At 57.5% G+C, this 27286-nt stretch overlaps 1 protein-coding gene across 1 annotated transcript; it reads left to right on the top strand.

The window, feature by feature from the left end:
* Positions 1-450: 450 nt before the first annotated feature.
* Positions 451-25343, top strand: Ptgis (prostaglandin I2 synthase). The gene is made up of 10 exons (XM_069989972.1): positions 451-550; positions 8081-8204; positions 9561-9739; positions 10270-10410; positions 12860-13011; positions 15672-15853; positions 19608-19776; positions 21080-21261; positions 22611-22762; positions 24790-25343. The coding sequence occupies exons 1-10, from the start codon at positions 474-476 to the stop codon at positions 24932-24934; spliced, it is 1503 nt and encodes a 500-aa protein (XP_069846073.1). The 5' UTR covers positions 451-473; the 3' UTR covers positions 24935-25343.
* Positions 25344-27286: the final 1943 nt, after the last annotated feature.

Genomic DNA, 27286 nt, shown 5'->3' with positions numbered 1-27286 from the left:
GAGGCTGGCGGAGCTGCTGCGCCCGGCTTCCTTGCAGAGCCCTGGCCTGAGGGCCGGGCCTTCACCCCACCACCTGCCTCTCCTGGAGGTAGGATGGGCACTCAGTGCAGTTCTAAGGGGCCGCCAGGCCTCCTGCCCCCCACTTTCCACTGCGCCATTGTGATCCAACCCCACAACTCACACTCCTGCCCGGCCGGGAGCCAGTGGGCGGGGCCAGAGGATGGGCGGGGCCAAAGGAGACGAGTGGGCGTGGCCAGCACAGGATAAAGTGAGGGGGGCCTGGGATGAGGGAGATGCCTGAGTGGGCGGGGCGGGACGAGCCCAGAGTTGGTGGGCGTGGTCAGAACAGGCCGGGTAGCCCATTGGTGGGCGGGTCCTGGGTGGGCGTGGCGCGAGTGCGAACTTGGGTAAGCCCCCGAGCCGCGCGCCCCGCGCCCCGCGCCGCCTTCGCCCCGCGCGCCTTCGCCGCTGCCATGTCCTGGGCCGCGCTGCTCGGCCTCCTGGCCGCTCTGCTGCTGCTCCTGCTGCTGCTGACCCGCCGGCGGACGCGGTGAGTGTCCCCGCCCGGCCGCTCGGGGGGCGACCGCGTGCCCGCGCCGGGCCCGGCCGGCCGGGGTCCCTTCCGCCCCCGTCGGGCGCGACCTGCGCCGGGACCCCGGCCCCGCGCGGCCCGCAGCGCGCCACCCCGGGGCCGGGCGGGGGTCGGGGCCGGGCGGCGGAGGGCGGCCTCGCCCGGCCCGCGTCCACCCCGCCCGCCGCGGGCGCCCGAGCCCCTGGGGCCCGGCCGGCGGGAGACGTGGCCGCGCCAGCCCTGCCCGCGCCCGCGCCCGCTGCCCGGAGCCCGGAGCCCGCCCGAGCCTTTGTTAGAGACCAGGACGCCCCGGTGCAGCCCGCTCGCAGCCGCGAGGACAGCACGGGCTTCCCGAACCTTCCTCCACGGTGCGCGGTGCCCGCATTTCCGCGCAGGCTCCGCCGGCCGCTGCGCACCGACCCCGGCCCGGCGCCCCGGGGGATTAGACCTGCCTTCCCCTCAGATCACTGCCGGGGCACGAGGTGTGAGAGAGTGTGAGAGTGTGCGTGAGTGTGTGAGAATGTGTGTGAGTGTACGTGTGTGAGTGTGCATGTGAGAGCATGAGTGTGAGTGTGGGGTGAGAGTGTGTGAGTGAGAATGTGTGTGTGTGTGAGTGTGAGTGCACGTGTGTGAGTGTGCATGTGAGAGCATGAGTGTGAGTGTGGGGTGAGAGTGTGTGAGTGAGAATGTGTGTGTGTGAGTGTGAGTGCACGTGTGAGTGTGTGTGAGTGTGTGTGTGTTCACATGGGAGTGCCTGAGAGTTCCAGAAACGTGGAGGACTTAATTGCCAAACAATATGTTGGTTGGATTTTCAAAACAATAGGCTCACTGTCCTCTTTCAGTCCCCAAACTCAGGTGGACTTAAAACTGTCCCACCATTTGTATTAGAAAGACAGGCAGAAGAAGAGAGAGAGGAAGGATGGAAGGAAGGAAGGAAGGAAGATGAAGGAGGGATCACTTTCCTCCTGAAGGACTGGATGTTTTTCTAAGCCATGGGCTTCTCTGACACTCCGCAGAGAAGTGTAAATTTTAGTTCGCTTGCTTGCCTCTCTGTAGATGTTAGGTCATGATCTGATCCATTCTGATCTTCTGTAAGAATATCCCGCAATTTGAACCTCGCGGATTTCTTCCCTCCGCAGCCCGGGAGGGAGTTTGAACTCAGGACCCTCTGCTTGCGAGGCAGACTTTCCACCACAAAAGCCGCTCCTCCACTCTCCCCTTTTGTTTTCTGAGACAGAGTCAAACTGTCTTTGCTCCAGCCCCTGTCTCCGCCTCCTGCCTGGGGCCTCCGGTACCCTGCTGAGTTACGTGTTCCTTTTTCTTTTTATTCATGTCCCTCCAATGGATGTTTTTGGTTGTTTCCAGTGCTCTAGAGGTTTTACTCAACGGGCCACCGTCTTCCTTCAGGGCCTGGGGGTAGAGACGTGGGAGTCAGGGAGGCAGCCAGGAAGTTCACAGATTCTGGGAAACACTGCTTTTGGAGTTCCCACCCTCTGGAAATACGGCTCAAGTGACTGGGGCCTGCCTCAGTTTCCCAGTTTTTACAGTGAAGATGAGGGTAATGACAGCAGGCAGGTCAGAAGGAACAGCCCTGGAGCCTTGTTTGGGGTAATTCTTGCTAAAGCCTCCCAGAGAGCCTGCTTTCGTGGGAGTGGGCCTTGGCTTTGCTTTTCATTCCTGTGGAGAGCCAGCAAGGGCCATGGGGCGAGGAATGGAATGGGAGCCCTGGCGGCTGGGGGGACTGCAGTATGGACCCCGGGGATCCCAATTTAGGTCCCAACTTGTCTAGGGGACACTGGGTCACCTCCATTCTACAGAGGAGGAAACAGACTCTGAGACCCAAGCCACTTGCTCAGGGTCAGCCCCCGTGAAAAGTCTGGGCTGTAAGCATTTTTAATTCCCGGGAAGAAACGAATCCTCCCTGTTCCCTGACACTGCAGTGGTGATTTGAACCCGGGTGTCTTAGACACACGTGGCCACCGTGTCTGGGCAGTAGGTGCTTCTGTTTCTAGAAGGGCGGATGCTTGGGTGTTGGAAGAGGTGGATGACTTCATGCTGTGTGGCTAACGCTCCAGTTAGGCTGATTGTAGGCAAGACCCTCCCTCCTGCCTGCATTCCTTTCTCCTGATCACGGCCCCGGGCCATGTTCATCTCCCCTGCCTCACAGCCCGGGCTCCAAGATGAGAAGTGACCTTTCCAAGACCCCCACAGGAAGTAGACTGCACATCGGCCCTGTGCAGTCTAATCCCAGCACTTGAGCAGCCTAGGTCAGCCTGGCCTGTCTCAAACAGAAAACAGAACCTTCCTCGGCCAGCCAGCCTTGAAATCTATGCTGATTCCAGTAAAAAACAAACAAATAAACAAAGACACCCCACCAGTTCATCAGCAACTGTGCTTTTGCCTCCACCATTAAAAAAAAAAGAATTTGTCAGGCACACATGGCTCACGCCTGTCATCCTAGCTACTCAGGAGGCTGAGATCTGAGGATCATGGTTCAGAGCCCGCTTGGGCAAGAAAGTTCCTGAGAGCCTTGTCTCCAATAAGGTACCCAGAAAAAGCCAGAAGTGTTGTGGCTCTAAGTGGTAGAGTGCTAGCCTGGAGCAAAAGAAGCTCAGGGACAGAGCCCAGGCCCAGGATCAGCTCCTCAGAAGTTTGAGATCTGAGGATGATAGTTGGAAGCCAGCCTGTGCCGAGAAATCCACAAGACTCCTCTCCAAAATAGCCAGCAGAAAGCCGGGCTCAGGCGGAGAGATCGCTCCAGCCTGCTAGTACAAAGCCCCCAGTTCAAACCCAGTACTGCCGCCCCCAATCTGTAAAATTTCAGCTATGAAACTTTCAACGGTGCAGAAAAATGATCATGTAAGAGCTCTCGTGTACCCTTTCCATGATCTCAGAACCACTAACGTTGTTAAGAATGTGATGTTGTTAAAAGATGTGGTATTCGTTCTCTGAATTATTTCAAAACTTTCATTTAAAAACAAGAAAGAAAGAACAGTGACAATCTCAGTCTCATACCCTGCCTGAGGATAAAAAAAGATTCTTAGTGTTACTCAGTTTCCAGTTGAAACTCAACGTTTTTCTTCCTTTTTTTAAAAAAAACATTATAAAGTAGTCGTGCAAAGTGGTTACAGTTGCATGGGTCAGGTTCTGAGTCTGGTACTTCCTGGTCAGTGACATCTTTCCATCAGTCCCAACTTTTTTTTTTCTGCCCAGCAGACGGCGGTGGCCAGGGTCGAGGGACGCGAGTCCTGGGGAGCCGAGGGCAGCTTAGGTAGTTCAGTTTGCCCTAACGGAGTTCAGCAGAAACCAGCCCCCTGCTGGAGCCGGAGAGCCTGTGTTGAGTGGGAGCTATTGAACAGAGAGGGTGGGCAACACAGCAGAGCAGCACAGCACAGCAGCCAGAGGAGCTGTTCTGCCCTCTGCTCCCTTAGCCCTCTGAGTGGCTCTGGGGATGGGCCTACTTGTTGAACACCCACTGTGTATGTATGCAGTCTATTCACACACACACACATCATTTACACACCTGCTATGTAGCCTGCACGGCGGTCCAAGGGTTTGGAGGACTGTCCCTGCAGCACACAGCCAGAGTCCAGGCCCCCGGGGGGCCACCTCCACTTCCTTCCTCCCCCAGGGGGAATGGCCGGGGAGTAGCTTGGGGTCTGAGCTGGAGCGTGGGATAGGAGGGGGAGGTGGGAGGGTCCGGCCTGGCACCCCTCCCTCCCTCCCTCCTGCCTGCCCACCCGCCCTCCTCCCTCCATGCCCTGGCCAAAGACAGTGAAAGTGTGGGGGCCAGAGACCGCAGCCCCAAATAGCGCCTGTGGCCGCGGCAGGCTGAGTCAGCCTGGAATGCGAGGCCTCCGGCTGGCTCTCCGTCCTGGCCTGGGGGAGCCCGCCCCGTGGGGGTCCGGCGCCCGGGCTCCGGCTTCCTGCCTTTGTCCCAGCTGCCTTGGCCGGTGTGGGGAGAGCAGCGGGGAGAGCAGCGGCGCAGCAGCGTGCCAGAAATAACACCTGTGCGGTCCCTCCCGCGCCCGGGGGCCGAAGGGACACCCCCCCCCCCAGCCCCGCTGCCCGGGGCAGGTCCTGCTGTGGACAGCCTCTGAAATCGCTCTGCGCCTGTTTCCCCCATCCGCGAAGTCTACCAGAGGTGACCTGGGACGGAGTGGCGACGGCCAGGCTGTGGTCACTCCCCTGTCATAGATCAACCACTGAGCCCTCGAGAAGCGAGCAGCCAGGAGACACGCAGGGCTGGAAGCCAGGAGCTGCGGGCTCGGACCTACATACACAGATCTGGCCCCGCCTGTGTGCCCCGCTCTGCCCATGACAGAAAAGCCGTCTTACGGGGCCTGCCAAACAGACAGGGAAAGCTGGGTGCCGGTGGCTCACGCCTGTAATCCCAGCTGATCGGGAGGCTGAGATCTGAGGATCATGGTTTGAAATCAGGAAAAGCCATGAGATGCTTTTTTCTAATGAACCACCAAAAAGCTGAAAATGGAGCTGTGGTTCAAGTGGTAGAGGACCAGCCTTGAGCAAAAAAAGCTCAGGCATGGTGTCCAGGCCCAGAGTTCAAACCTCAGGACCAGCACGTGTGCATGTGTGCGTGTGTGTGCATGCATGCGTGTGTGCATGTACACACACACACACAGGAGGAGATGGGGAGGAGGGGCCTGGCATCCCCAGGAGCACGGTGCTCTGGCTTTGCCCCTCTGTGGCTGTGAGTGGCAGGTCAGAGGCGGGGCACGGGGGTACTTGTCCTACACCCCCTTTGTCCCTGGGTCTGCTCCCTCTTTCCCCAGCCCTGCCCCTCAAACCTGGCCGCTCTCTCCTGTGCACCGCTGCCCCACTTTGAGGAGATGCTGGGACCACAGAGGGATGAGACGCTGGAGGCAGGAAGCGGGAGAGGGGCCAACGCCCCTGAGATGCGGGACCCCATGGAGCCTTTGCTCTGGAAGTGGGGGGACAGAGGCCGGGCCTGCTCCCCTGGGCTTTCAGCCCCTCCCCCAGCCTTCATGACATCTGAAGATCATGTCCAGTCTCCCTGCCTACATCTCTCACTCTTGAACCCATCTCCCACCCCAGGGCCTTGGCACGTGCTGTCCCTCTGCGGGCACTCTTCCCCCCACACTTCTGGAGTGTCCTCCTCCTGTCCTCCAGGACTCTGCTCACCTGGCCTCTCCTGGGGGAGGATCCGAATACTTTCACCGACTCCTCACGAAATGAAACTCTGACCCAGGCATTGGCCGTCAGTCTCCCTGCTCCGTCACCCCGCTCAGCCTGGCCACCTGGAATCCACTTCCTGTCTGTGGCTCTCCCACCGTGGACACTCCCCTGGATGGACTCGTGCTGCGTGCCCTTGCGTCTCTGGCTCTTTTCAGTTTCCATGTCTTGAGGATGGGTCACGTCGTTCCTTTTCCTGGCTGAGTAATGTTCCTCGGCCTGGACGCGCCACATTCGCTCTAACTCGCCGTCAGAGTCGGTTTGTCTCTGAGTGGGTTGTTCCCGCCCCACGTCTGGGGGTGTAGGAGATTTTTGCATGAACAGATGTTTTCAGTTCTTGGGGGCACATTGCCAAGTCACGCAGGAACGGCCTTTAACCCTTTGAGGGACGGGCACACTGGTTTTGGGGCCCCCCGTGACATTTCGGGGGGCGCCCCCTTCCCCTCCCGAGCCCAGGGAGGCAGTGCTGCGGCCTTCCGCTGAGGCGCGGCCGCGTCCTCCCGCACGCGCGCCGGACGCCTCGCTGGTCTCTGGAGAGCTGCCTGGGGATCCTCTGTCCACTTTCCTGGTTTATTTGCGATACCAGGGGTGGGCCAGGGCCTCGGCCTGCTGGGCCACGCGCTCCGCCTCCTCCTTCATTTCAATCTTATTTTTGTGCCAGTCCTGGGGCCTGGACTCTGGGCCTGGGCGCTGTCCCTCAGCTCTTCAGCTCAAGGCAAGCGCTCTACCACTTGAGCCACAGCGACGCTTCACTCTACCACTGAGCCACCTTCCCAGCCCACTTCTGTTTTTGTGTTTAACTGCTTAACTGGAGAGAAGAGTCTCGCGGACTTCCTGCCCGGGCTGGCTTTGAACCCTGAGTCTCTGATCTCAGCCTCTCGAGTAGCTGAGATGACAGGCGTGAGCCGCCCGTGCCCGTCCTTCATCTTAAAATGAAGGGCGTTGTCTGCCTGTTGGGAAGTCTTTGTTATCTGTGCCGTCTCACTGGTTTCCTGGTAGTGTGTGAGCCAGGCTCTGCCTGTGCTCAATCTGTGCCCGTCCCGTGCCCTCACCCTGTCCCCTGCTGCAGGGAGACCACCTTGCTCACCGCCCGCCCCACACAGGGTTTTCTCATGCCAGGGAGCGTGGCAGGGTCCCAGCCTGGCTTTGGGGACCCTGAGGCGTCTCCTCTGAGCACCAGCCCCGCCCCCAACGTGAGGCGGTTGTGGGGCCCTGCCTGTGGCGTCCTTGGTCCCTTCTGGTCCTTGGGGTGAGGGGTGGACGTGGGGCTGGGCGAGGCAGGCCCAGGGTCAGGCGTGAAGAGCCCCTGCCGTGGGAGGAAGGGGGCAGCCGGTCGGCGTCCAGGGCGGGCATCCCTTCCTTCCCAGAGCCCGCACAGATTGAGTCTCCTTGGCACATTTTATTTTATTTTATTTTGTTGGTCGTGGTGCTTGAACTCTGGGCCCCGGGCGCTGTCCCTGCGCTCTTCAGCTCAAGGCGAGCGCTCTACCACTTGAGCCACAGCGCCACTTCTGGTTTTCTGGTGGTTCATTGGACATGTCTCACAGACTATCCTGCCCAGGCTGGCTTTGAACCTCGATCCTCAGATCTCAGCCTCCTGAGTAGCTAGGATGACAGGCGTGAGCCGCCGGCGCCCCGCTCTCCCTGGTACCTTTGAGCCCCGTGAGGAGAAAGCCTGTGCCCTGCCTGTCGGTGGACGGCGGGGCCGTGTGTGGTGGGGTGGGGCGGGCTCGGGGTTGGGCTCCTGCCAGCAGCGGCGTCCGGGCCAGCACAGCTGTCCTCACGGAGGCCCCTGTCGGGAATGTCACACGCGGAGCCCCTCACAGCCCGGCCTCCCCGCACCCAGGGCCTCCAGACCAGAGTGCCAAACGGCAGCCATCTTCCTCCGCTGCCCGGCCCCTCTCCCTCGTCCCCCGAGGCCCGGACTGTGAGCATGCAACCACCAAAACCTGGGGCTGGGTGGGCTCAGAACTGCGTCCACCTCACCCCTGCAGGGAGGTGGCCGCACCCATCCCGGCCACCGGCCCCGTGCTGGCGCGCTGGGCACCAGCTCTTGTCTCCCCTGCTTCCCTCTGTTCCCGGCCTCCTCACTGCTCTGTGAACGCGCACGGGCCGACCTCAGGGCCTTTGCACTTGTGCCCCCTCTTCTGGAAAGCTCTCCATTTCCGCGTGCCGCCCTCCCTCCCTCTCTGTTCAGGGTCTTCTCTCTGGAGTGTGCCCTGACCGCCCCCCCAGGCCTGCGCTGCACCCCTCCTTTGCTTTTACAAGTGGTGCTAAATGTGGTGGCTTTTCCAGGCGTCCCGGTGAGCCTCCCCTGGACCTGGGCAGCATCCCCTGGCTGGGCCACGCCCTGGAGTTTGGAAAAGATGCCGCCAGCTTCCTGAGCAGGATGAAGGAGAGGCATGGAGACATCTTCACTGTGAGTCCTGCCCCAGGGGGAGAGGAAGAGCGGAGGGGAGCCCCGTACCCCACACAGTTCCCCTGACTGCCACCTGCCACCCTTCCTGGGCAGTCAGCCTAACCACACATTCAACATCACTCTGATGTCTAGCCTCTCAGTGCCCATGGACCACATCCATGGAGCTGTGAGGTCCTTCAGTGTCCGTCCATCCATCATCCATCCATCATCCGTCCAGCTTCCTATCCATCTACCCACTCACCCACCATCCATCCATCCATCCATCCATCTATCCATCATCCATCCATCATCCGTCCAGCTTCCTATCCATCTACCCACTCACCCACCATCCATCCATCCATCCATCCATCTATCCATCATCTGTCCATCTTCCTATCTGTCTATCCACTCACCCACCATCCATCCATCCATCCATCCATCCATCCATCCATCCATCATCCATCCATCATCCGTCCGGCTTCCTATCCATCTGTCCACTCACCCACCATCAATCCATCCATCTATCCATCATCCATCCATCCATTATCCATCCACCCATCAATCACCCATCCACTCACCCACCATCCATCCATCTTCCTGTCCATCCACTCGCCCACTATCCATCCATCCATCTACTCACCCACCATCCATCCATCCATCCATCCATCATCCATCCATCCTTCATCCATCCATCCATCCATCCATCTATACATCTTCCTATCTATCCATTCACTCACCCACCATCCATTCATCATCCATTCATCAATCTGTACATCTTCCTATCCATCCATTCACCCACCATCCATCCATTCACCTACCATACATCCATATGGCCATCATTCATCCCTCCATCCATCATCCATCCATCCATAAATCTATATATCTCCTTATCCATCCTTTCACCCACCATCCATCTATCCACCCATCCATCCATCCATCTGTCATCCAGTCACTCACCCACCATCCATCCATCCATCATCCCTCTATCATCCATCTACCCATCCACTCACCCACCATCCATCCATCCATTGATCCATTATACCTCCATGATATACATGACGTCCACCTGCGGCCGTAGGCAGGCTCTTGTTCGTGGGGCTGCTGGAGACGTGGCAGCCACCAGCAGAGCGATGGTCTGTGTTTGGGAGTGGGTGCTAAAGATCGCAGCCTTTGACTTGAAAAGGCGCTGAAATCCAGCAGCCCTGGCTCTGCGGCCTCCTGTGGGGAGACCTGGGCCCACCGCGCCCCTTCTCCAGGCCTCCTCCAGCCCCTCCTGCCTCGTGAGAGGCCCTGGCACTGTGCCTGCTGCCTGGTGCGTCCCGGCACGCGGTGTGTGACCGCTGGCCGCTGCGGCTGTTCACGGCGGCTCCTCCGCAGGTTCTGGTGGGGGGCAGGTACGTCACGGTGCTCCTGGACCCGCACTCGTACGACGCCGTGGTGTGGGAGCCGCGCACCAGGCTGGACTTCCACGCCTACGCCGTCTTCCTCATGGAGAGGATTTTCGATGTGCAGCTTCCTCATTATAACCCCAGTGACGAGAAGGCCAGGATGAAACCGTGAGTGGCTGGGGAGGGGAGCGCGTTGGGGGGGGGCAGGGAGGTATACCTCCTTCTTTCTGTGGGGAGTCGAGCCCTGGCCAGTCCTGGGACTTGAACTCAGGGCCTGCGTGCTGTCCCTGAGCCTCTTTGTGCTTAAGGCAAGCGTACTAACACTTGAGCCACAGCACCACTTCCAGTTTTTTGGTGGTTCACTGGAGATAAGAGTCTCATGGATCTTCTTGCCTGGCCTGGCTTTGAACCGTGATCCTCAGATCTTAGCCTCCTGAGTCACTAGGATGCCAGGCGTGAGCCACTGGTGCCCACTAAGAAGTAACTTTTAATCCTGTGAAATGACGTCTTTCTGCTTAGCTTGATGGCTGACTCGGGCGGCCCCGTGGAGGACGGAGGTTCAAGCCCTCTTACGTAACCTGGTCTTCACCTCGGCCCTGTGCCCCACGGGAAGCTGAGCTCTGGGACCCGACGGTTTGGGGAGGGAGGCGTTTGTGGTTTTGCTGAAGGGCTGACCACTCCTTCGTTGCTGACCTCAGGACGCTCCTCCACCGAGACCTGCAGGCGCTCACGGAAGCCATGTACGCCAACCTGTGCACGGTCCTGCTGGGCGGCCCTGGGGAGGCAGACGGCTGGCGCGAGACCGGCCTGCTGGAGCTGTCCTACGGCTGCTTGCTCAGGTGAGCCCGGGGCCGTCCCCAGGTGGGCTGGGCCTCTGCACCTGTGCCACCCCGGGCAGGGCCAGGGGAGCCTGAGGGCTCCGGGGTGGGGCACGGCTGGAGATGCCGCGTGCCACGTCCCCACGTCCCCACGTCCCCACGTCCCCACACCCAGCCGAACCGAAAGGCAGCTGCCCACTGGAAAAGGGCTCTGTGGGTCACCCAGAGAGAGAAAGGAGCTGAGGGCTCCAGAGCACCTTGTCCTGCGATCACATCCCCTGCCCCCCTGCTCTCTTTGGGGCCCCAGGGATTCTGGGGAAACAAGGCTGGCCGAGCCCTGGTCTGAGGGTGATGATCTGCAGCGGGGCTGGCATGTGGGGTTGCTTTCAGCCACACAATGGGGGTGGAGCGCCCTGAGAACCCAGCTTCAAAGCACAGACCTGCCTAAGGGTGGTGTGCCCACCAGGCTGAGGAACAGGAAGGGCAAAGGCCCTGGGATAGGAAAAGGCTGGGGGGGGGGCACGTGGCTGAGGCGTCCTGCGGGGGGCGGGGCAGGGTGGAGCTGAGGTTGGGGAATGCAGAGTCTCACCCAGCCTCAAAGCTGTGGAGGCTTTGGAGCTTACCTTTTGAGATGAGGTGACCTGGGGGGTCACCCTTGCCGGCCTGGAAGGCCCTCTGGGCTGTGGTGTCCAGATCCCGGGGAGGGTGGAACTGTGGGTAGCTTGTGAGCCCACGTCGGGGCCTGCTGGGAGGCTGCTGGGAGGAGGCTGGGGGGAGGCTGCTGGGGGGAGGCTGGCGGGAGGCTGGCGAGGCCGTGGGGACGCCCTTCAGTGGCGGGGGTGAGCAGCAGTGCACACACGGGTCCATGTCTAGGCGTGGAGGGCGGCTGGCGTGGGGCGTGGGGCGTGGGTGAGCAGGACTCGTGTCCACAGCAGCTCTGCGAGGTGCTGCCACCGGAACCCTCCAACCTCACTCAGGTGCCCCCTGCCCCGGTCCTGCCACCTCCCGCCCCAGGCCAGCCGCGTTCACACCGGGAGTCTTCAGCGCCTGTTCCCTTGCCCAGGAATGCCGCTCCCACTGGCCAGGGGCTCCTGCCTGTCTTGACCAGTCTCTGTGGCTGCCGCCAGCACCGGGTCCTCCAGATCTGTCCACCCTGAGGCTTTCCCCTGGCCTGCTCCATCCAGCGCTGTGGCGCCTGGCGCCACCTAGGGGCCATATGTGGTATTGACCTGGCGTCAGCATCCACTGACAACCACTCTGAGGTTTTGTGTGTGTGCGCGTGTGTGTGTGCATGTACCCGCACACGCACATAGGTCCTTGAGCGTCAGACCTGGACGCTGTCCCTAAGCTTTTTTGCTCAATTCCAGCCCTCTACCTCTGAGCTACAACTCCATTTCTGCTTTTATTGGTGAGCCACCAACGCCTGACTCCGCTGAGTGAATTTTTGGCATTATTTTTTTAAGTAGACATATAGGGAAACAGTGTAGAGTCACAGAGCTCAGGGCCTCAGGAAGCCCCTAGTAACCCATCTGAAAGGGGGCAGACACGGCCCAGCTCCTGCCGGGGTGGCTTGCGGGGCTGGGGCCAGGTGTCAGCTTCCTGTCTGTACACACATCTACCCGACTATCCACTGGTTCATGTGTGCATCCACCCGCACACCCTTCCAACATTTATTGCAGGCCTACTATGTGCCTGTCCCACAGGGGTGGGGTCAGATGCGGACGTGACAGGCCCCGCTGCCCCCCGCCTCCCTCCCTCCTGCTTTCTGCACCCCAGCTGGGAGAGCCTCTCCCGGGATCCCCTGCCTGGGGTCTCAGAGGGGGCCTGGGCCAGGAGAGCTGGAGTGACTTCTCCTGCAGGCCCCGCCCTCCCTGGTGGATTAGGGGCTGGCCAGGTCTCCGGGTCCTGGGAGAGGCCCAGCGCCCCGGGCCAGGGTAGGTGCTGTGGCTCCAGGCACCGCTGTGCCCCACCCCTCCTCCTCCTCCCCACTCTCTCCCCAGCACCCCCAGCCAGTCAGCCAGAGGACATAGGACTCTTGTCTGCCCCAGTGGACCAGGGTCTCCCCTGTAGCGGATGGTCCCGGTCAGCCGGAGGTCACAGCATGATCACCCGGATCATGTCACACTGCACACACTGACCCACGTGCCCTGACCCCACATCCCCAGGGACCTGGAGACCCAGGCTCATCCTCAGCAAGGCCTTTCCAACCCAGCCCAGCAGACGCCACCCAGGAAGGCCTGGGTGGAGCCATGTGACAGACATGGAAACTGAGGCAGAGCAAGGGCGCACAGCGGGTGCGCAGTGGTCCGCCCGGTCCAGACCCCATGTCACCACTGTGGGGCGGGGACGGGTTCTTGTCGCGTTCGTGTACAGCCGTCCCTGGCATGCGGCAGCAGCTGCTCCTCGGGTGACGGGCAGCCCTTGGAGTCACCGTGTCCCCAGCGGGCCCTGACTTGCCGCTGCCCCCCAGGGCCGGCTACCTGACTCTGTATGGAGTGGAGGCCGTGCCACAGACGGAGCGCAGCCAGGCCCAGGACCGCGCCCACTCGGCCGATGTCTTCCAGGCGTTCCGCCAGCTCGACCTGCTGCTCCCCAAGCTGGCCCGCGGCTCCCTGTCTGTGGGTAAGCTCCACACGCACGCTTCCCTCTGAGCCAGGGGTGTTCTGTCTTTCCACATTCGCTTGGCTGGCACAGAGACACTCCTGACATTGAGAAAGAAATCAGCAGTCCGCCTCCTCTTCCTCCTGCCACAGTAATGTCACCCAGAACTTGCAGCTGAGCACACTTACATAAATACAGGTGCCGAGTCTGTCCCAGGATATGGGACGCGACTATACCTGCTCTTTGCTACCTGGATTTCTTTGACCTAAGACCAGCTGTGGATCCTTCCTGTCAGCACATCTTTTAGAGGCTCGAGCCTGAACGGTTAGACAAGAGAAATCAATTACTGATGTGAGGGTGGGGAGACAAAAGAAATCAATTGCGGATGACAGGCAGGTGGAGAAGTAGAGCTACTCCCTCTTTGCAGGTGAACCAGGAGTTCTTACTCATCCAGCAACATGAATAATGCGAATTAATGTAGAAATGCTGTGTCTTTCTAGCCCTGGCAAGGCTGGGCCAAATCTAGCCAGCCATCTCCCTCTGGTAGATATTTATCTTGCTTTTGTTTTCTCTAATAAGGCAATCCATTGAGCTAATCTTTTCTACTGTGCTTTTATTTCTCTTTGAGTTTCCTAGAAGTAGGTTTGCCAAGTCAAAGCTTTTTTTTTTTTTTGGTTGGTCATGGGGCCTGAACTCTGGGCCTAGGCACTGTCCCTCAGTTCTCCAGCTCAAAGCGAGCACTCTACCACTCAGCCACAGCACCACTTCGGGCTTTTTCTGCTTATGTGGTGCTGAGGAATCAAACCCAGGGCCTCATGCATGCAAGGCAAGCACTCTGCCACTCTACCACTCTTCCCAGCCCCAGGAAAGTTTTCTAAATGTGTAAGTATGGAGCCCAGGGTCTTATGTGCTATGTGTGCTAGACAAACATTTAACTACTGAGCTACGTCCCTAGGTGTGTGTGTGTGTGTGTGTGTGTGTGTGTGTGTGTGTGTGTGTGTGTGTATACTGATCCTGGGGCTTGAACTCAGGGCCTAGATGTTGACCCTGAGCATTCCATCAAGGATGGCACTCTACCACTTGACCCAAACCTCCACTTCTAGCTTTTTGCTGGTTCATTGGAATTAAGATTCTCACACTTTCCTGGCCAGGCCGGCTTCCACCATGATCTTCAGAGCCCAGCCTTGTGAGTCGCTGGTATTTAAAGTGTGAGTCCCATGCTCGGCAGCCTTTGTGTTTAGATTTTGTGTAGCTTAGGCTGGTTTGAAACCTGTGACCATCTTTCCTCCACGTCTTGAGTGCCAAGATTACAGGGGTACACCACTGTACCAGACATTAAAACTTTTGTTTTAGCCCCTGTCACCTCATTTCCAAAGTCACAGAGCTGTTCATATGCTCACCTCTAGTGAAGGGGTCTCCCCACCTCCCCCAACCCCCCCCGCCCAGCAGATGTTCTTTGTGATCTGGCAGGCTGCGTCTGGTCATTCCTCCTGCCCTCATTAGCAACCTTCAGCCTTCACCAGTTCTACGGGCAGAACAGGGCATCTGGCTTTCTGTCCACCTGTCAACCACTGTGATAAAATGCATTTTGCCGCTCTTCTCTGTGAACCGTCTCTGTCTCTTGTCTTTCTAGAGACAATTCACTACCCAATAGAATTCTGCCATTGTCGTTGGCAGGCTGGCATGGCAGTACTGGCTTTGCAGATAGGGAAACTGAGGCCCAGAGCTGATGTCCCTTCGCAGAGACCTCACCAGCAACATGGAATTTTGCTTGCTTGTAAAAGTCCTGTGTGTTGCGCATTTTCAACATCCCTGTGCTAGCTGTGTCCTCAGGAGAGGTTAGGCTTCTCCACTGCCTTCCTCCAGTGTCTGGGCAGATGCAAAGAGCCCCTCCATTATCCCAGAGCCAGGTCTAGGGAGGCTGCACTTCCCAGTGTGGACAGCAGGTGGCAGTGTCAGGACAGTTTCCCTCCGTTGGAGGCAGAGATGGGAGCAAAGCAGCTCCCAGACCCTGTGGGCGTGGCAGCTGAAAAGCCAAGTGGGCACACCCTACCAAAGAACTGGGGACACACTGCGTGCTTGAGCTCCAGCTGGTGCTGGGAAGCAGAAACGCTTGGCCCTCGGCGCAGAGGCTCAAAGCTAGAAGCTCCGTAAACACCCACAGTGGGGACTAATCAATAAATCCTGCGTCCTCGAAAAGCAGACCGTGGCTGTGAAGCTTCCCGTGCGGGGGGATGTGAGGGCAGCGTCCGGTATGCACCGGAGCCCAGAACCCGTGAGACGCAGATGTGTCTACACCTGCCTTCCAGAAGCTGAGAAAGGTGGGGACAAACATGGCACTTGAACTTACTTTTAGGAAAGAATCAGCGTCTAGGATGCACTCTAATACATTTTATAGACAAAATTTAAGACTTTAAAGTCTTAGAATCTGCAATGGGGGTGTCTCTGCCCTGTGTTACTGGCTCTCCAGGGTTTGCAAAGACAACTTGGTGTGTGTGTGTGTGTGTGTGTGTGTGTGTGTGTGTGTGTGTGTGCGTGTGTGCGTGTGTGCGTGTGTGTGCATGCACCTCCACAGAGCGACACCCCGAAGACCCGTGGCCTCACTGGAGGCCAGGGTGGGGCTGCCCCACTAGGTGGGGGTGCACGTGTGACCCCCCCACTCCTGTGCTCTGACCCCACAGGGGATAAGGACCAAGCACGCAGCGCCAAAGGCCGCCTGTGGAAGCTGCTGTCCCCGGCCCGGCTGGCCCTCCGCGCCCACAGGAGCAGCTGGCTGGAGAGCTACCTCGGGCACCTGGAGGAGATGGGGGTATCGGAGGAGATGCAGGCGCGGACGCTGGTGCTGCAGCTCTGGGCCACACAGGTGGGCACGGGTGTGGGGGTGCATGCAGGTGTGTGACGCACGCGCGTGAGCACGCGTGGTGGTGGCATTCATGGGCATGGGGGCAGGTAGACCCATGAGCTTGTGTGTATGTGGCTGAGCTGTGCTGGGCTGTGTGGGCGTGGCCTGTGCTCACGGCCCCCTGTCAGCCTGGCCTTTTCCTGTCTGCAGCATCCAACCCAATCAGGAACAGGTCAGCCATTCAACTGGTATTCAAATGGATAGCCAATTTTTTTGGGGGGGGAGGGGGTTCAGTTGTGGGGCCTAAACTCTGGACCTGGGTGCTGTCCCTCAGCTCTTCAGCTCAAGGCTAGTGCTCTACCACTTGAACCACAGTGCCTCTTCCAGCCTTTATCTTTTTGCTTATGTGGTGCTGAGGAATCGAACCCAGGGCCTCAGGCATGCAAGGCAAGTACTCTACCACTGAGCCACCTTCCCAGCCCCTGGATAGCCAATTTTTATAAATAGTTTTTGTTTTTCTTTTGTCACTTCTGGGGCTTGAACCCAGGGCCTGGGCACTGTCCCTGAGCTGTTTTTGCTCAAGGCTAGCCCTCTACCACTTGAGCCACAGTGCCACTTCCAGCTTTTTCTGTGTAGGTGGTACCGAGGAATCAAACCCAGGGCTTCATGAATGCTAGGCAAGCACTCTATCACTAAGCCACATGCCCAGCTCTTTTGTTGTTGTTGGTTGTGGGGCTTGAACTCAGGGCCTGAACACTGTCCTTGAGTCTCTGTGCCCAAAGTTAGTGCTCTACCACTTGAGCCACAGCACCACTTTTGGGTTTTGGGTGGTTAATTGGAGGATAAGAGTCTTACAAGGACTTTTCTGCCTGGGCTGACTTCGAACCGCCATCCTCAGATCTCAGCCTCGTGAGTAGCTAGGGTTACAGGCACAGACATAGTTTAATGAACTGTATACACCTTGTCTTGGTTCTCCAATGCTCAGCATTGTATTACATTTTTTCTTTCCTTTTCTCTTCTTGGGGTGTGTGTGCATGTGCGTGTGCTGGTTTTAGGGCTTGAACTCAGGACTTCACGCTCTCTCTTTGTGAGTGTGGCAGGTGTATTCATCCCCAGCCAATACAACCAAGAGGCAACAAGGTTGGGGAAGTGCCAATGAGCGCCCCCTGGAGGCCAGCCACGCCAGGGCAAAGGCAGGACTGGTCAGTGTGTCTGCAGCAGGAGGGAATAAGGTTAGATGAAAACAACCTCCTGGGTAAACTGAGGCAAGGCCCCACAAGAGAAATCTGGCATCCCTTCTGCCTGCATGATGACATGCGTGTGTGTGGTGGGTGGTTGCTCGGCTGTGTCTGACCCTCCCCTGCCGTGCTGCAGTGGTTTCCTATAGTGGTTTTCACTGGTATGTCCCGGCAGCCCCGTGGCCACTCAGGAGTGGGCTCTGCTGTACCCCTGCTGTGGTATAGGGGGTCCTGAGGCCCTGAGGGGGAGGTTGCCTGGCCAGATCTACAGAGGTTCTTGCTGGGATTTGAACCCGACTCTGTCTGCTTTCAGCCTGGGTTTTTTCCAGCTTATCTAAGGCTGTCTGTGAGTCCCATGTCCCAGAAAGACACAGATGTGTGTTTAGCAAGTGTCAGTCAGCCCTGCCACTGGGCAGACACCTGGGAACATTTTCTTCTCCTTCTTAGTAAAAGTTCTGATAATGGAACTCACTTGGTAGACTTACTAGACAAGAAAATTCGACCCTAAAATTCACAGGAGATAAAGCAAGACAGATCAGTGGCTCATGCCCAGAACCTGAGATCTAGAGGATTGCAGTTTGCAGCCAGCCCGGGAAGAGACATCCTTGAGATTCTGTCTCCACAAACATCGTGAAAAGGTTGGGGTGGTGACTTTGTTCAAGTGATAGAGCACTGGCTGAGCAAACAGGCAGGACAGATGCCAGGCCCTGAGTTCAAACCCCAGTACCAACCAACCCACAAATAGAAGCAAAACAAAAACGAATCACCTTACTGCCGCCAGTGCTCTGGTGCCTGTCTTTCTTCACAGCCTTTTCTATGTTCTTCCGTAGTTTAAAATCATGCACCGTCTCCATTGTGCGTATGTGTTTGTGCGTGTGTGTATGTGTGCACGTGTGTGTGTGCGTGTGCGTGTATGTGTGTGTATGTGTGCGTGTATGTGTGCGTGTGCGTGTGCGCGCGCGTGTGCGTGTGTGTATGTGGGCGCGCATGTGTGTGTGCGTGTGTGTATGTGGGCGCGCATGTGTGTGTGCGTGTGTGTGTGTGTGTGTGTGTGTGTGTGTGTGTGTGTGTGCAAGTACTGGGCCTTGAACTCTCATGCTCTCATTTGTCTTTTTTCAAAAAACCATTCTAAGTCTTTCTCCCTGAACAAGTTGGGCTGGTCTCCTGCCTCCCTGGGTCCTGGCCACAGCCCTGTAGTCCTCAAGCATTCCCGAGGATTCTATGGATACAGACAGAGCTTGTGTTACAGTTACAGTGCACTGTGATTAACTTCCTGGCATGCGCGCAATTATGTCTGTAAGGAAATTACTGGGTAAATACGGCATTTAATGAAGATTTAATATTCCATTATTATAATTGAATGGGTAGTCACTTAGGATAGACAGAAACCTTCCCCTGAACTGACGCTGACCCTCATCTGGGTGTGCAGGTGTGCTGAGGGTAAAATATTTACTACCAGCATGTCTAAGCTGGGTGCCAGTGCTCATGCCTATAATTCTAGCTACTCAGGAGATAAAGATTGAGGATCACAGTTCAAAGCCAGCCCAGGCAGGAATGACTATGAGACTCATCTCCAATTAGTCACCAAAAAGCCAGCAGGAGAGCTGTGGCTCAAGTGATGGAGTACCAGCCTTGAGCTAAAAAATCTCAGAGACCAGTGCCCAGGTCCTGAGTTCAAGCCCCAGCACACACACACACACACACACACACACACACACACACACACACACACACACACACACACACACACACACACACACACACACACACACACACACACACACACACACACACACACACACACACACACACGCATGTCCAGCCAAGTCTGAAGCCTGGGAGCAAGACATTCCATGATTGTCCTAATTATGTGTCTGTAGAGACGTGTGAGACCCACTGTTACTGGTAGCTTCTGTGTCTTCCTCCAGTCACCCCTGGAGTGTCTGGTAGACTGGTGAACGTGAGGCCGAGGAGGAAGTGTGGGGTATGACACCGCACTGAGATAGTGTATCGCTTAGCTACTGTTGCGTACCAAGCATCTGTGAAACCCAGTGGGTTTGGCTCACCGGGCTGTGGGTGTGGCTGGTCTACCTGTGGTCCAGCTGGGCAAACTCAGCTCCACCCCTGGCACCTCTCCTCCCCGTCCTGGCCCCGTGGGTTTGCTGGGTGAGTGGCAACACACGAGGCCTGCTGCTTGTTGCACTGCTGCTCTGTTCTTTGCACCTGACTCTGGGCCACCATGCGTCTGTGGCTGGACGCCCCCCTGGACTGGGCAGGACCCGTGGCCTCCTCTGGGCTACTGTCACGTGGTAGGGGCCAGGACGGGGGACAGCATCCCCAGACTTAACTGTAGTCCTATTCAGCAAGCTCACTTTGCTGTCTCCACCAAAGTGCCAGGCAGATTTTGCCGTGGCCTGAGGCTGAGACAATGCTGGTCCCGCCTGGCCGCCTGCCCTGGGCCTTGGAGGGCGGGGACCTCATCAGACCAGCCCGCTGGGCCCTCCGGGCGGTACGACGGGAGCTCCTTCTCCGTGCAGGGGAACATGGGCCCCGCGGCCTTCTGGCTTCTGCTCTTCCTTCTCAAAAACCCCGAGGCGCTGGCCGCCGTCCGTGGAGAGCTGGAGCATGTCCTCGCGAGGCCAGAACAGCCCGGCGTGCAGACGGCCACCCTCTCGCAGAAGGTTCTAGACAGCATGCCTGTGCTCGGTAAGATGGCCAGACTCCCACAGCAGCCCCTAACCCACGTTCCCCCAGCCTTCTCCCAGGCTGACATCAGGCCATCTGTGACCTGTGACCTGGAATCTCGCTGAGATACCTGGCCCATCCCAGCCCCGACCTCAGCCTCCCTAAGCTTATGGCTGTAATGCATTGTGCGTTCCCAGGGATAGAAAAATCTAAATTGGCTAGCAGGAGATTGAGATCGGAGGATCGAGGTTCAAAGCCAGCCTGGGCAGGAAAGTCTGTGAGACTTAATCTCCAATGAACCGCCAGAAGTGGGGGTTTGGCTCAAAGTGGCACAGTGCTAACCTTGAGCAAACGAGCTCAGGGACAGCGCCCAGGCCCTGAGTTCAAGCCCCACAACTGACACAAAAGGAAGGAAGAAGGGGGGGGGGGAGGAAGAGAAGGAGGGAAAGGAAAAGAAAAGAAAAAAGAAAAATTCTAGATTGGCTGAAGAGGAAAAGGTCCTTGATTTGGCCACTAAGAAGTCCAGCCGGGTCTGTGTTCAGGCACAGGTGGACCCAGGTGTTTGGACTGACCGTCTCTCTCCGAGTCTCAGGCCTACTTGTCACTGGGTGGCCTCCAGCCTCAGGCTGGTGGGATGGTTGCCCGCAGTTCAAGGCAGATGCCTGCTCTGAGAGGGAGGGCCTGTCTTTCAGCATTTCTAGCTAATCTCCCAAGAGTGTGGCTCATCCTGAGCCCATCAGGTCCAGAGGGATGCTCTGATTGGCCAATCAAAGGCTACTTCCATCAGTTAAGAGTAAACTCAGCCAGGCACAGGTGGCTCACGCCTGTCATCCTAGCTACTCAGGAGGCTGAGATCTGAGGGTCACAGTTCAAAGCCAGCCCGGGCAGGAAAGTCTGTGAGACTCTCATCTCCGATGGACCACTAGAAAACCGGAAGTGGCGCTGTGGCTCAAGTGGTAGAGCTCTCGCCTTGAGCTGAAGAGCTGAGGGACAGAGGCCAGGCCTCGAGTTCATGCCCCCCGACCAACAAAAAAGAAAGAAAGAGGATGGACGTCAGGCAGGAGGAGCGGCCAGGGACGGGCCTGCTCTGGCTGCATCCTGACTCCTCACCGGTGCCCACCTTGCTGCCTTCAGACCACGATCCCTTCACGTGGAAGGGTTGCTGGGAGACCACAGAGCTCCAGCTTCATCCCCTGTCCTTTTCCACCTTGCTGGGTAGCTGTGGGCAAGGCATCCATCCTCTCTGAACGTCCCCCTCATCTCTGTAAAGGGAGGGTGGGGCGGGTCACCCTTGGCTGACCCCTTCCTGTGCTCACTCCTGCAGACAGTGCGCTGAGCGAGAGCCTCCGGCTCACAGCCGCGCCCTTCATCACCCGGGAGGTCCTGGCTGACATGGCCCTGCCCCTGGCAGATGGGCGGGAATTCTCTCTGCGCCAGGGTGACCGTCTCCTCCTCTTCCCCTTCCTGAGTCCCCAGAGGGACCCAGAAATCCACACGGACCCTGAGGTAAATGGCAGGGGCTACCAATCATCTGAGGGACTGGGTTGTGGGGTGCTGGGCGACACGGAGACCAGCCTGGCCGTGCGTTGTGTTCACTGCATGGCACCCCTCTGTTCCCTCACCTGTGGACGGAGGCCTGGGGGGAAGGTTACTCGAGACCATGTAAGGAAATGGCTTCCTAGCACGCCTGGAGCCTTCCCAGGGCACAGCTGGGAGATTCCCTCCTCTCCCTCCCTTCCCCGTTACATCAGTTTCCAACATTTTTCCTTCTTCCTAGATTTTGAGGTGGAGCAAATGTTCACAACTGCTAACAGATTTGGTGCCACGTACTAACACTCCAGGTCCTGTGCTGCCACCCATTTGCTCCTCTCTCCATCGTCCATTTGCACACCATCCACCCATCCATCCACCATCCACCTGTCCACCCATCCCTCCACCCACCCACCGGTTCATCATCTGTCATTCATTTATCCATCCAACTATCCACCTCCATCATCCATCCACTGACACACCCATTTACCCATCCCTCTGTCCACCCACATGTCCAGCATCCACCTGTCCATCCACCCATCCTTCCAGCTACCGTGTCTGTCAGTCTAGCTGCTGCTCCCCTCATTTGTCCCTCTGCCCAGCTTCCACTCACTCACCTCTTACTCCGTGCCAACCCCATACTCAAAAAGTTTTATTGGGGGCTGGGGATGTGTCTTTAGTGGTAGAGTGATTGCCTGCTATGCATGAGGCCCTGGGTTCGATTCCTCAGTACCACATACACAGAAAAAGCCGTAAGTGGTGCTGTGACTCAAGTGGTAGAGTGCTAGCCTTGAGCACAGAGAGGCTCAGGGACAGTGCCCAGGCCCTGAGTTCAAGCCCTAGGACTGGCAAAAAGAAAAAAGAAAGAAAGGTTTTATTGTATGTTAGAAAAGCAGCACATATTTATACAATAGGAGAATAGGAATATATAAAGCAAAAAAGATAGCATATCCTTTCCTCTCCAGTTCTATAGTTGCCTGGTTTGGAGTGTCTTTACGCTGTTTTTATATCTTCCTTGACACACAGCACACTGGTCTCTCTCTCTCTCTCTCTCTCTCTCTCTCTCTCTCACACACACACACACACACACACACACACACAGGTGGGTGTACAGGCCCACACAGTCTGTGCTGCCTGAAGCTGCCCCTTCTCACCAACCGGCAGCTATAGGAATTCTTTCCTGTCAGATTTTAGCCCAGCCTACACCAACTGACCTTTACATCGTCCCTCCCAGGGACGTGACTGTAATTTCCATCCTCAGGTAGTTTGCTTGGGGCATCCTTGTTTGGGAGTATGGTTGGAAAGGGACCTTGTTCCCATTTCAGGTGTTTAAATACAATCGATTCCTGAACCCAGATGGATCAGAGAAGAAAGAATTTTACAAGGATGGAAAGCGGCTGAAGAATTACAACATGCCATGGGGAGCGGGGCACAATCAGTGCCTGGGGAAGAGCTATGCAGTCTACAGCATCAAACAGTGAGCAAGGCCAGGGGCGTGGCAGTGGGGCAGTACACTGGTGTGGCTGTGAGTGGGCTTGACCCTGGCCTGGGGAGGGGGGTTGAGGTGTGGGCATGGTCCAGGGACAGGGCTGTCTTGCTCATCTGATAGGCTTCTCCCTGGATACAGAGGGCTTGGGGCAAATATTTTATGGCATTGAAGCCAAACCAGCAGATAGCTTTCTCCTGCCCACAAATCTATTTATTTGTACTTTAGAAACCTGTGGTACTTGTAAAAATGAGAAGAGTTCATGTGATGAGCCAGACTTCTGATGTCTTTTGGCATAACCAGATCTGGCAGCAGGTTCTTCCCTGCAGAAGTGGCGTGGGATACCAGCCCTGGACACGCTGCCCCGCTGGCCACAGCTCTCCACACACGGGCAGCTACTTGCTGTTCTGGCTTGTTCTAGGCTGTTTTAACCCCAAGGCTGGGAGCCAGGGCTGAGAGCCTCATCAATTCTGTTTCAAGAGCCATAGACCCAGGCTCACGGCCACATGTACCCAGGGTCAGGACACCTGCCCCAGTGCTCCGTCTGTCTTTTGAGTAGTCAGAAGCTGGGTTCCCTAGAGCCTCTGCTTTCTCCACTGTGAAGTGAGGGGGTTGATCATAACTACACCCAAGGGGTATCAAGATAAACAGATTGTAACGTTCTGGGAGCCGAACCACCGCCTGGTCACCGCAAGTTTGCTTACTGTTAGCTGTGGAGGTTGCGGTGTTATTGACAGGCGAGCCCCACACCAGGGGGTAGGTTGGCCTTCACTGTTCCCACAGTGAAGAGAAAGTCATGATACAGTTGGTTCTGGGCTGAGCATCGCGGGTGTGCCTAAAAATCATCAGGCCCAGTGAAGTCCGCAGACCGAAGCCTTGCGGGGCTGGGGCAGCTGGAAGGGGATGATGGGTCCTGCGCTCACTCAGTGTGGTGCCGGCACGGCTGTTTTCAGTGACTTAGCTTGTTCGTTGTATTCTGTGGCCCCTACCACCATGCCAGGTGGCTGTCAGTCAGAACCAGTCTAGGCTGGTTGGATCCCTTGCCATCACGGTCTGGTCATGCGGTCCGCTAGTGGAGGTGCCAGGATTCAAATCCAGGTGTGGCCCTCCAGGGTCTGCCCTGGGAGCTGGAAAGGGGCCATCCTCCTCACCCACGGAGGGTCGTGTGACCTGCCTCCAGAGGGCAGCTGCTCACTACCCCAGTTTATTATTTTTGTTGTTTTTTGGCGGTCGTGGGGCTTGAACTCTGGGCCTGGGCGCTGTCCCTCAGCTCTTCAGCTCAAGGCGAGCGCTCTACCACTTGAGCCTCAGCACCACTTCTGGTTTTCTGGTGATTCACTGGAGATAAGAGTCTCACAGACTTTCCTGCCCAGGCTGGCTTTGAACTGCAATCCTCAGATCTCAGCCTCCTGAGTAGCTGGGTGTGAGCCAGCTGCACCGGCTTGTCCCCAGGTTTATTGAAAGGGGGAAGAGACCCCGCTGTGCTGGTCCTGCCTCTGGCCCCTGTGAGGGTATGGTGTGACACTGAAGTAAAAGGTGCCCCACCCCCAGGCCTGGGATGCTCCCGCAGTGGGGAATAATACGAAGGGGAGGGGAGGTAGAAGCTGTCAGCCTGGCGGGGGACACAGATGACATCATCTCCAGTGGCAGCGGGGCCGCTTCCTGGGATGTTTGTCCAGAAGGTGGCGGTAGAGAGCGCTAGTCTTGAGCAATTGGACCACGCTGCTGGGTTTTGCCACGTGAGGCTGTAACACGCCTGGAGGAAGCTGGGCCTAGAGTGGGGGCTTGGAGAAAGGGAGGGGGGAGGAGGGCTGCCTGCTGCGCCAGGAGCCAGCAGGGCTGAGATGCACGCAGGGGTGGGGGCGCAGGGCTCCCTCCCAACAGGGCGGCACCCCCACCCCCTCGGGAGCTGCCTCGCGGCCTGCAGACACACAGGCTGGGGAGGGCACGGCCCTAAATGCCACTGCCTTCCCAGGCCCTGGACACCCAGAGATGCCATCAACACCCTCTCTCTGCAGGTTCGTGGTCCTCCTGCTGACACACTTCGACCTGGAGCTGGGCAGCGCCGACACCGAGATCCCCGAGTTTGACCTTGGCAGGTTTGGCTTCGGCCTGCTGCAGCCCGGGCAAGACGTGTCCGTCCGGTACCGTGCCCGGCAGTGACCGCACACCTGCCTCCACCAGCCGCTCCAGCATCTGCCCCAGCGTGGCCTCCTCCCCTGCTTTTCTCCAGAACGCTGTGTCCAGACAAGGGGTTGAGGGCGGAGTGGAGGTAGAGGGGTTGAGCACAAAAGCCATCAGAAGCCGAGGCTGGTGCTGCGAGGCCACCTCTCTCCTGTCTGAATGCAGGCCGGGGGCCAACCCCAGAGCATCACCGTCCTGGCCCTTCCCAGTGGCCAGACCCTACCCCACCCAGCAGATGCCGGCCCCTGCCTGGCCCCTGAGTATCAAAGTAGCTCAAGCCCGTGCGTGGCGCAGGCCTGTAATCCTAGCTCTTTTGAGAATAGCCTGGGCAGAAAAAAAGAAAAATGATATGCTACCCCATCTCAATAAAGAGCCGAATGTGGCGGTACATACCTGTCATCCTGGCCATCAGGAAAGCCTGTCACAGGTAGATCTCACTGTCCAGGTACAGGCACGCCCAGGGAGGAAGCAAAGCCCTATCTCAAAAATAACCAGGGCTGGGAGTGTGGCTCAGCGGAAGAGAGCTTGCCTCACCTGCATGAAGTCCTGGGTTCGATTCCTCAGCACCACATACAAAGAAAATGCTCCAGTGGTAGAGCACTAGCCTTGAACAAAGGAAGCTCAGGGACAGTGAGTGCCCAGGCCCTGAGTTCAAGCCCTAGGACTGGCAATAATAATAATAACCATCAGTAATCAGGGCTGGAGGTGTAGCTTGTGGTAAGAGTGCCTGTCTAAGACGCAAGTGCAACTCTTGAGTTCAAACTCTAGCGTTGCAAAAAAAAAAAAAATTAAAAAGCCAAAGGATCCTTTGGGGTAACCCTGTCCCCTGTCCCCTGTCCCCTCCATGTCCCACTGGCTGCACACCCCGAGAAGGGCTCCTCCCAGCCCTGGGCTCCCACCTGAGCTATGCTTGTATGCTACTGACACAGACGCAGAACAAAGCTTTCGCTGGGGGACAGGAGGTCCTGAGGCACCAATTGTTCTAGAAGCTCCTTCCTTCTTGGAATAAATGGCACTGGTACTGGGGGGGGGGGGGCGGGATGAGGTGGGGGCGGACAGGATATCCCCAGGGAAACCCATCTTCACGCCCGGGTGACCCCGCCACCACCGCCTGCTTCTTATCTCTGCAGGAAATCGGAGCTGGCAGCCTCTGGGGGAGGACAGCCGGTTTCCATGGCAACGCTCAGCCGCCTCCCCGTGGCTGGGAGAGAGGGCAGCCAGCCAGCAGAAATAGCTGCATGAGATCTCCGCACAGCTCCATTGCGCACTCTGGGCTGCAGCCCCGGTGCGCCGGGGAAGCCCTCGACTTCCCCCGTAGAGGCTGGGGAGCAGGGACCAGGTTCACCTACCTCTGGGGGAGGGGAGGGGAGGAGAGGGCCCCACCCCAGTTAGAGCCTGGATCATGAGGTCATGGAAAGCACGGTCTCCCCTCCCAGGCAGCTCAGGAGGAGACTGAGGACAGCGATTCAATTCAAACCTGCCCTCTTTTTCATCTTTATGTTATTTTTTTCCTTTTCTCCGGTCTTTTTCTATTTTAATAAGCTCAGGAGGTTGAGATCTGAAGATTGTGGTTAGAAGCCAGCTCAGGCAGGAAAATCTATGAGACTTTACATCTAATTAAACACCCCAGAGCCAGAAGTGGAGGTGTACACTCAAGTGATAGAGTACCAGCCTGGAGCACAAATACTCAGGGATGGTGCCTAGGCCCTGAGTTCAAGTCTCAGGACAGACAGGCACACATAGAGACACACACACACACACTCCAAAGAGAGGCCAGCTGAATGGGCCAGTCAGCCGGGAGGGGGAGGTTAGGGCTGCAGAGGTGTTAGCAGATGCTGGATGCTGGAATTTCTTAGGTTGAGCTCATCAACTGTGTTTAGCATTGCTGTCCTTTCCTAAAATTTTTCTTTTCTATTTTAACTATTGCTTAAATAGTCTCCTTTAAGCAGACTCACTTTTTAAACTTCAGCTCATTTCTCGACACTGCTGTACTGCAGTGGCAGCATGCTTGTGTCTGGACCCTTGAATTCCAAGCCCGTTGGGCTGGGATGGGTACCACCCCAGGGGAGGGGGGGGGCAGAGCTACCTCTCCTCCCCTTCTCCATGAGCCCAGCGAGTGCTGGGCTGCCCCGGGCCTCCCTGCTTCCCACTCTGCTTTCTCCTTGGTGGACCTGCAGAGGGCGAGGGTCCCAAGGGAGGGAGGAGGAGGGTCTCACCCAGGGCCCACCCCTCCCCCAAGGCTGCTGGTGGCAGCTTCTGCTGTCTCCAGACCGAGAGCTGCGTGCGCCTGGCCCGGTCCTCGATCTGGGTGTAATTGTGGTTAATGAGCGG

Source organism: Dipodomys merriami, unplaced genomic scaffold (assembly GCF_024711535.1).
Source record: "Dipodomys merriami isolate MVZ:Mamm:240054 unplaced genomic scaffold, mDipMer1.0.p SCAF_39, whole genome shotgun sequence".
In the NCBI taxonomy this organism is placed as follows: Eukaryota; Metazoa; Chordata; class Mammalia; order Rodentia; family Heteromyidae; genus Dipodomys; species Dipodomys merriami.
This window is presented reverse-complemented; position numbering and strand designations above follow the sequence as displayed.

Bases quoted from the DNA above. Each gene is read 5' to 3' on its own strand.
- Ptgis (XM_069989972.1), top strand. From the start codon at position 474: ATGTCCTGGGCCGCGCTGCTCGGCCTCCTGGCCGCTCTGCTGCTGCTC. The intron at 9,740-10,269 runs GTGAGTGGCTGG...TGCTGACCTCAG, and splicing joins GAGAAGGCCAGGATGAAACC to GACGCTCCTCCACCGAGACC. The intron at 13,012-15,671 runs GTAAGCTCCACA...CTGACCCCACAG, and splicing joins CCGCGGCTCCCTGTCTGTGG to GGGATAAGGACCAAGCACGC.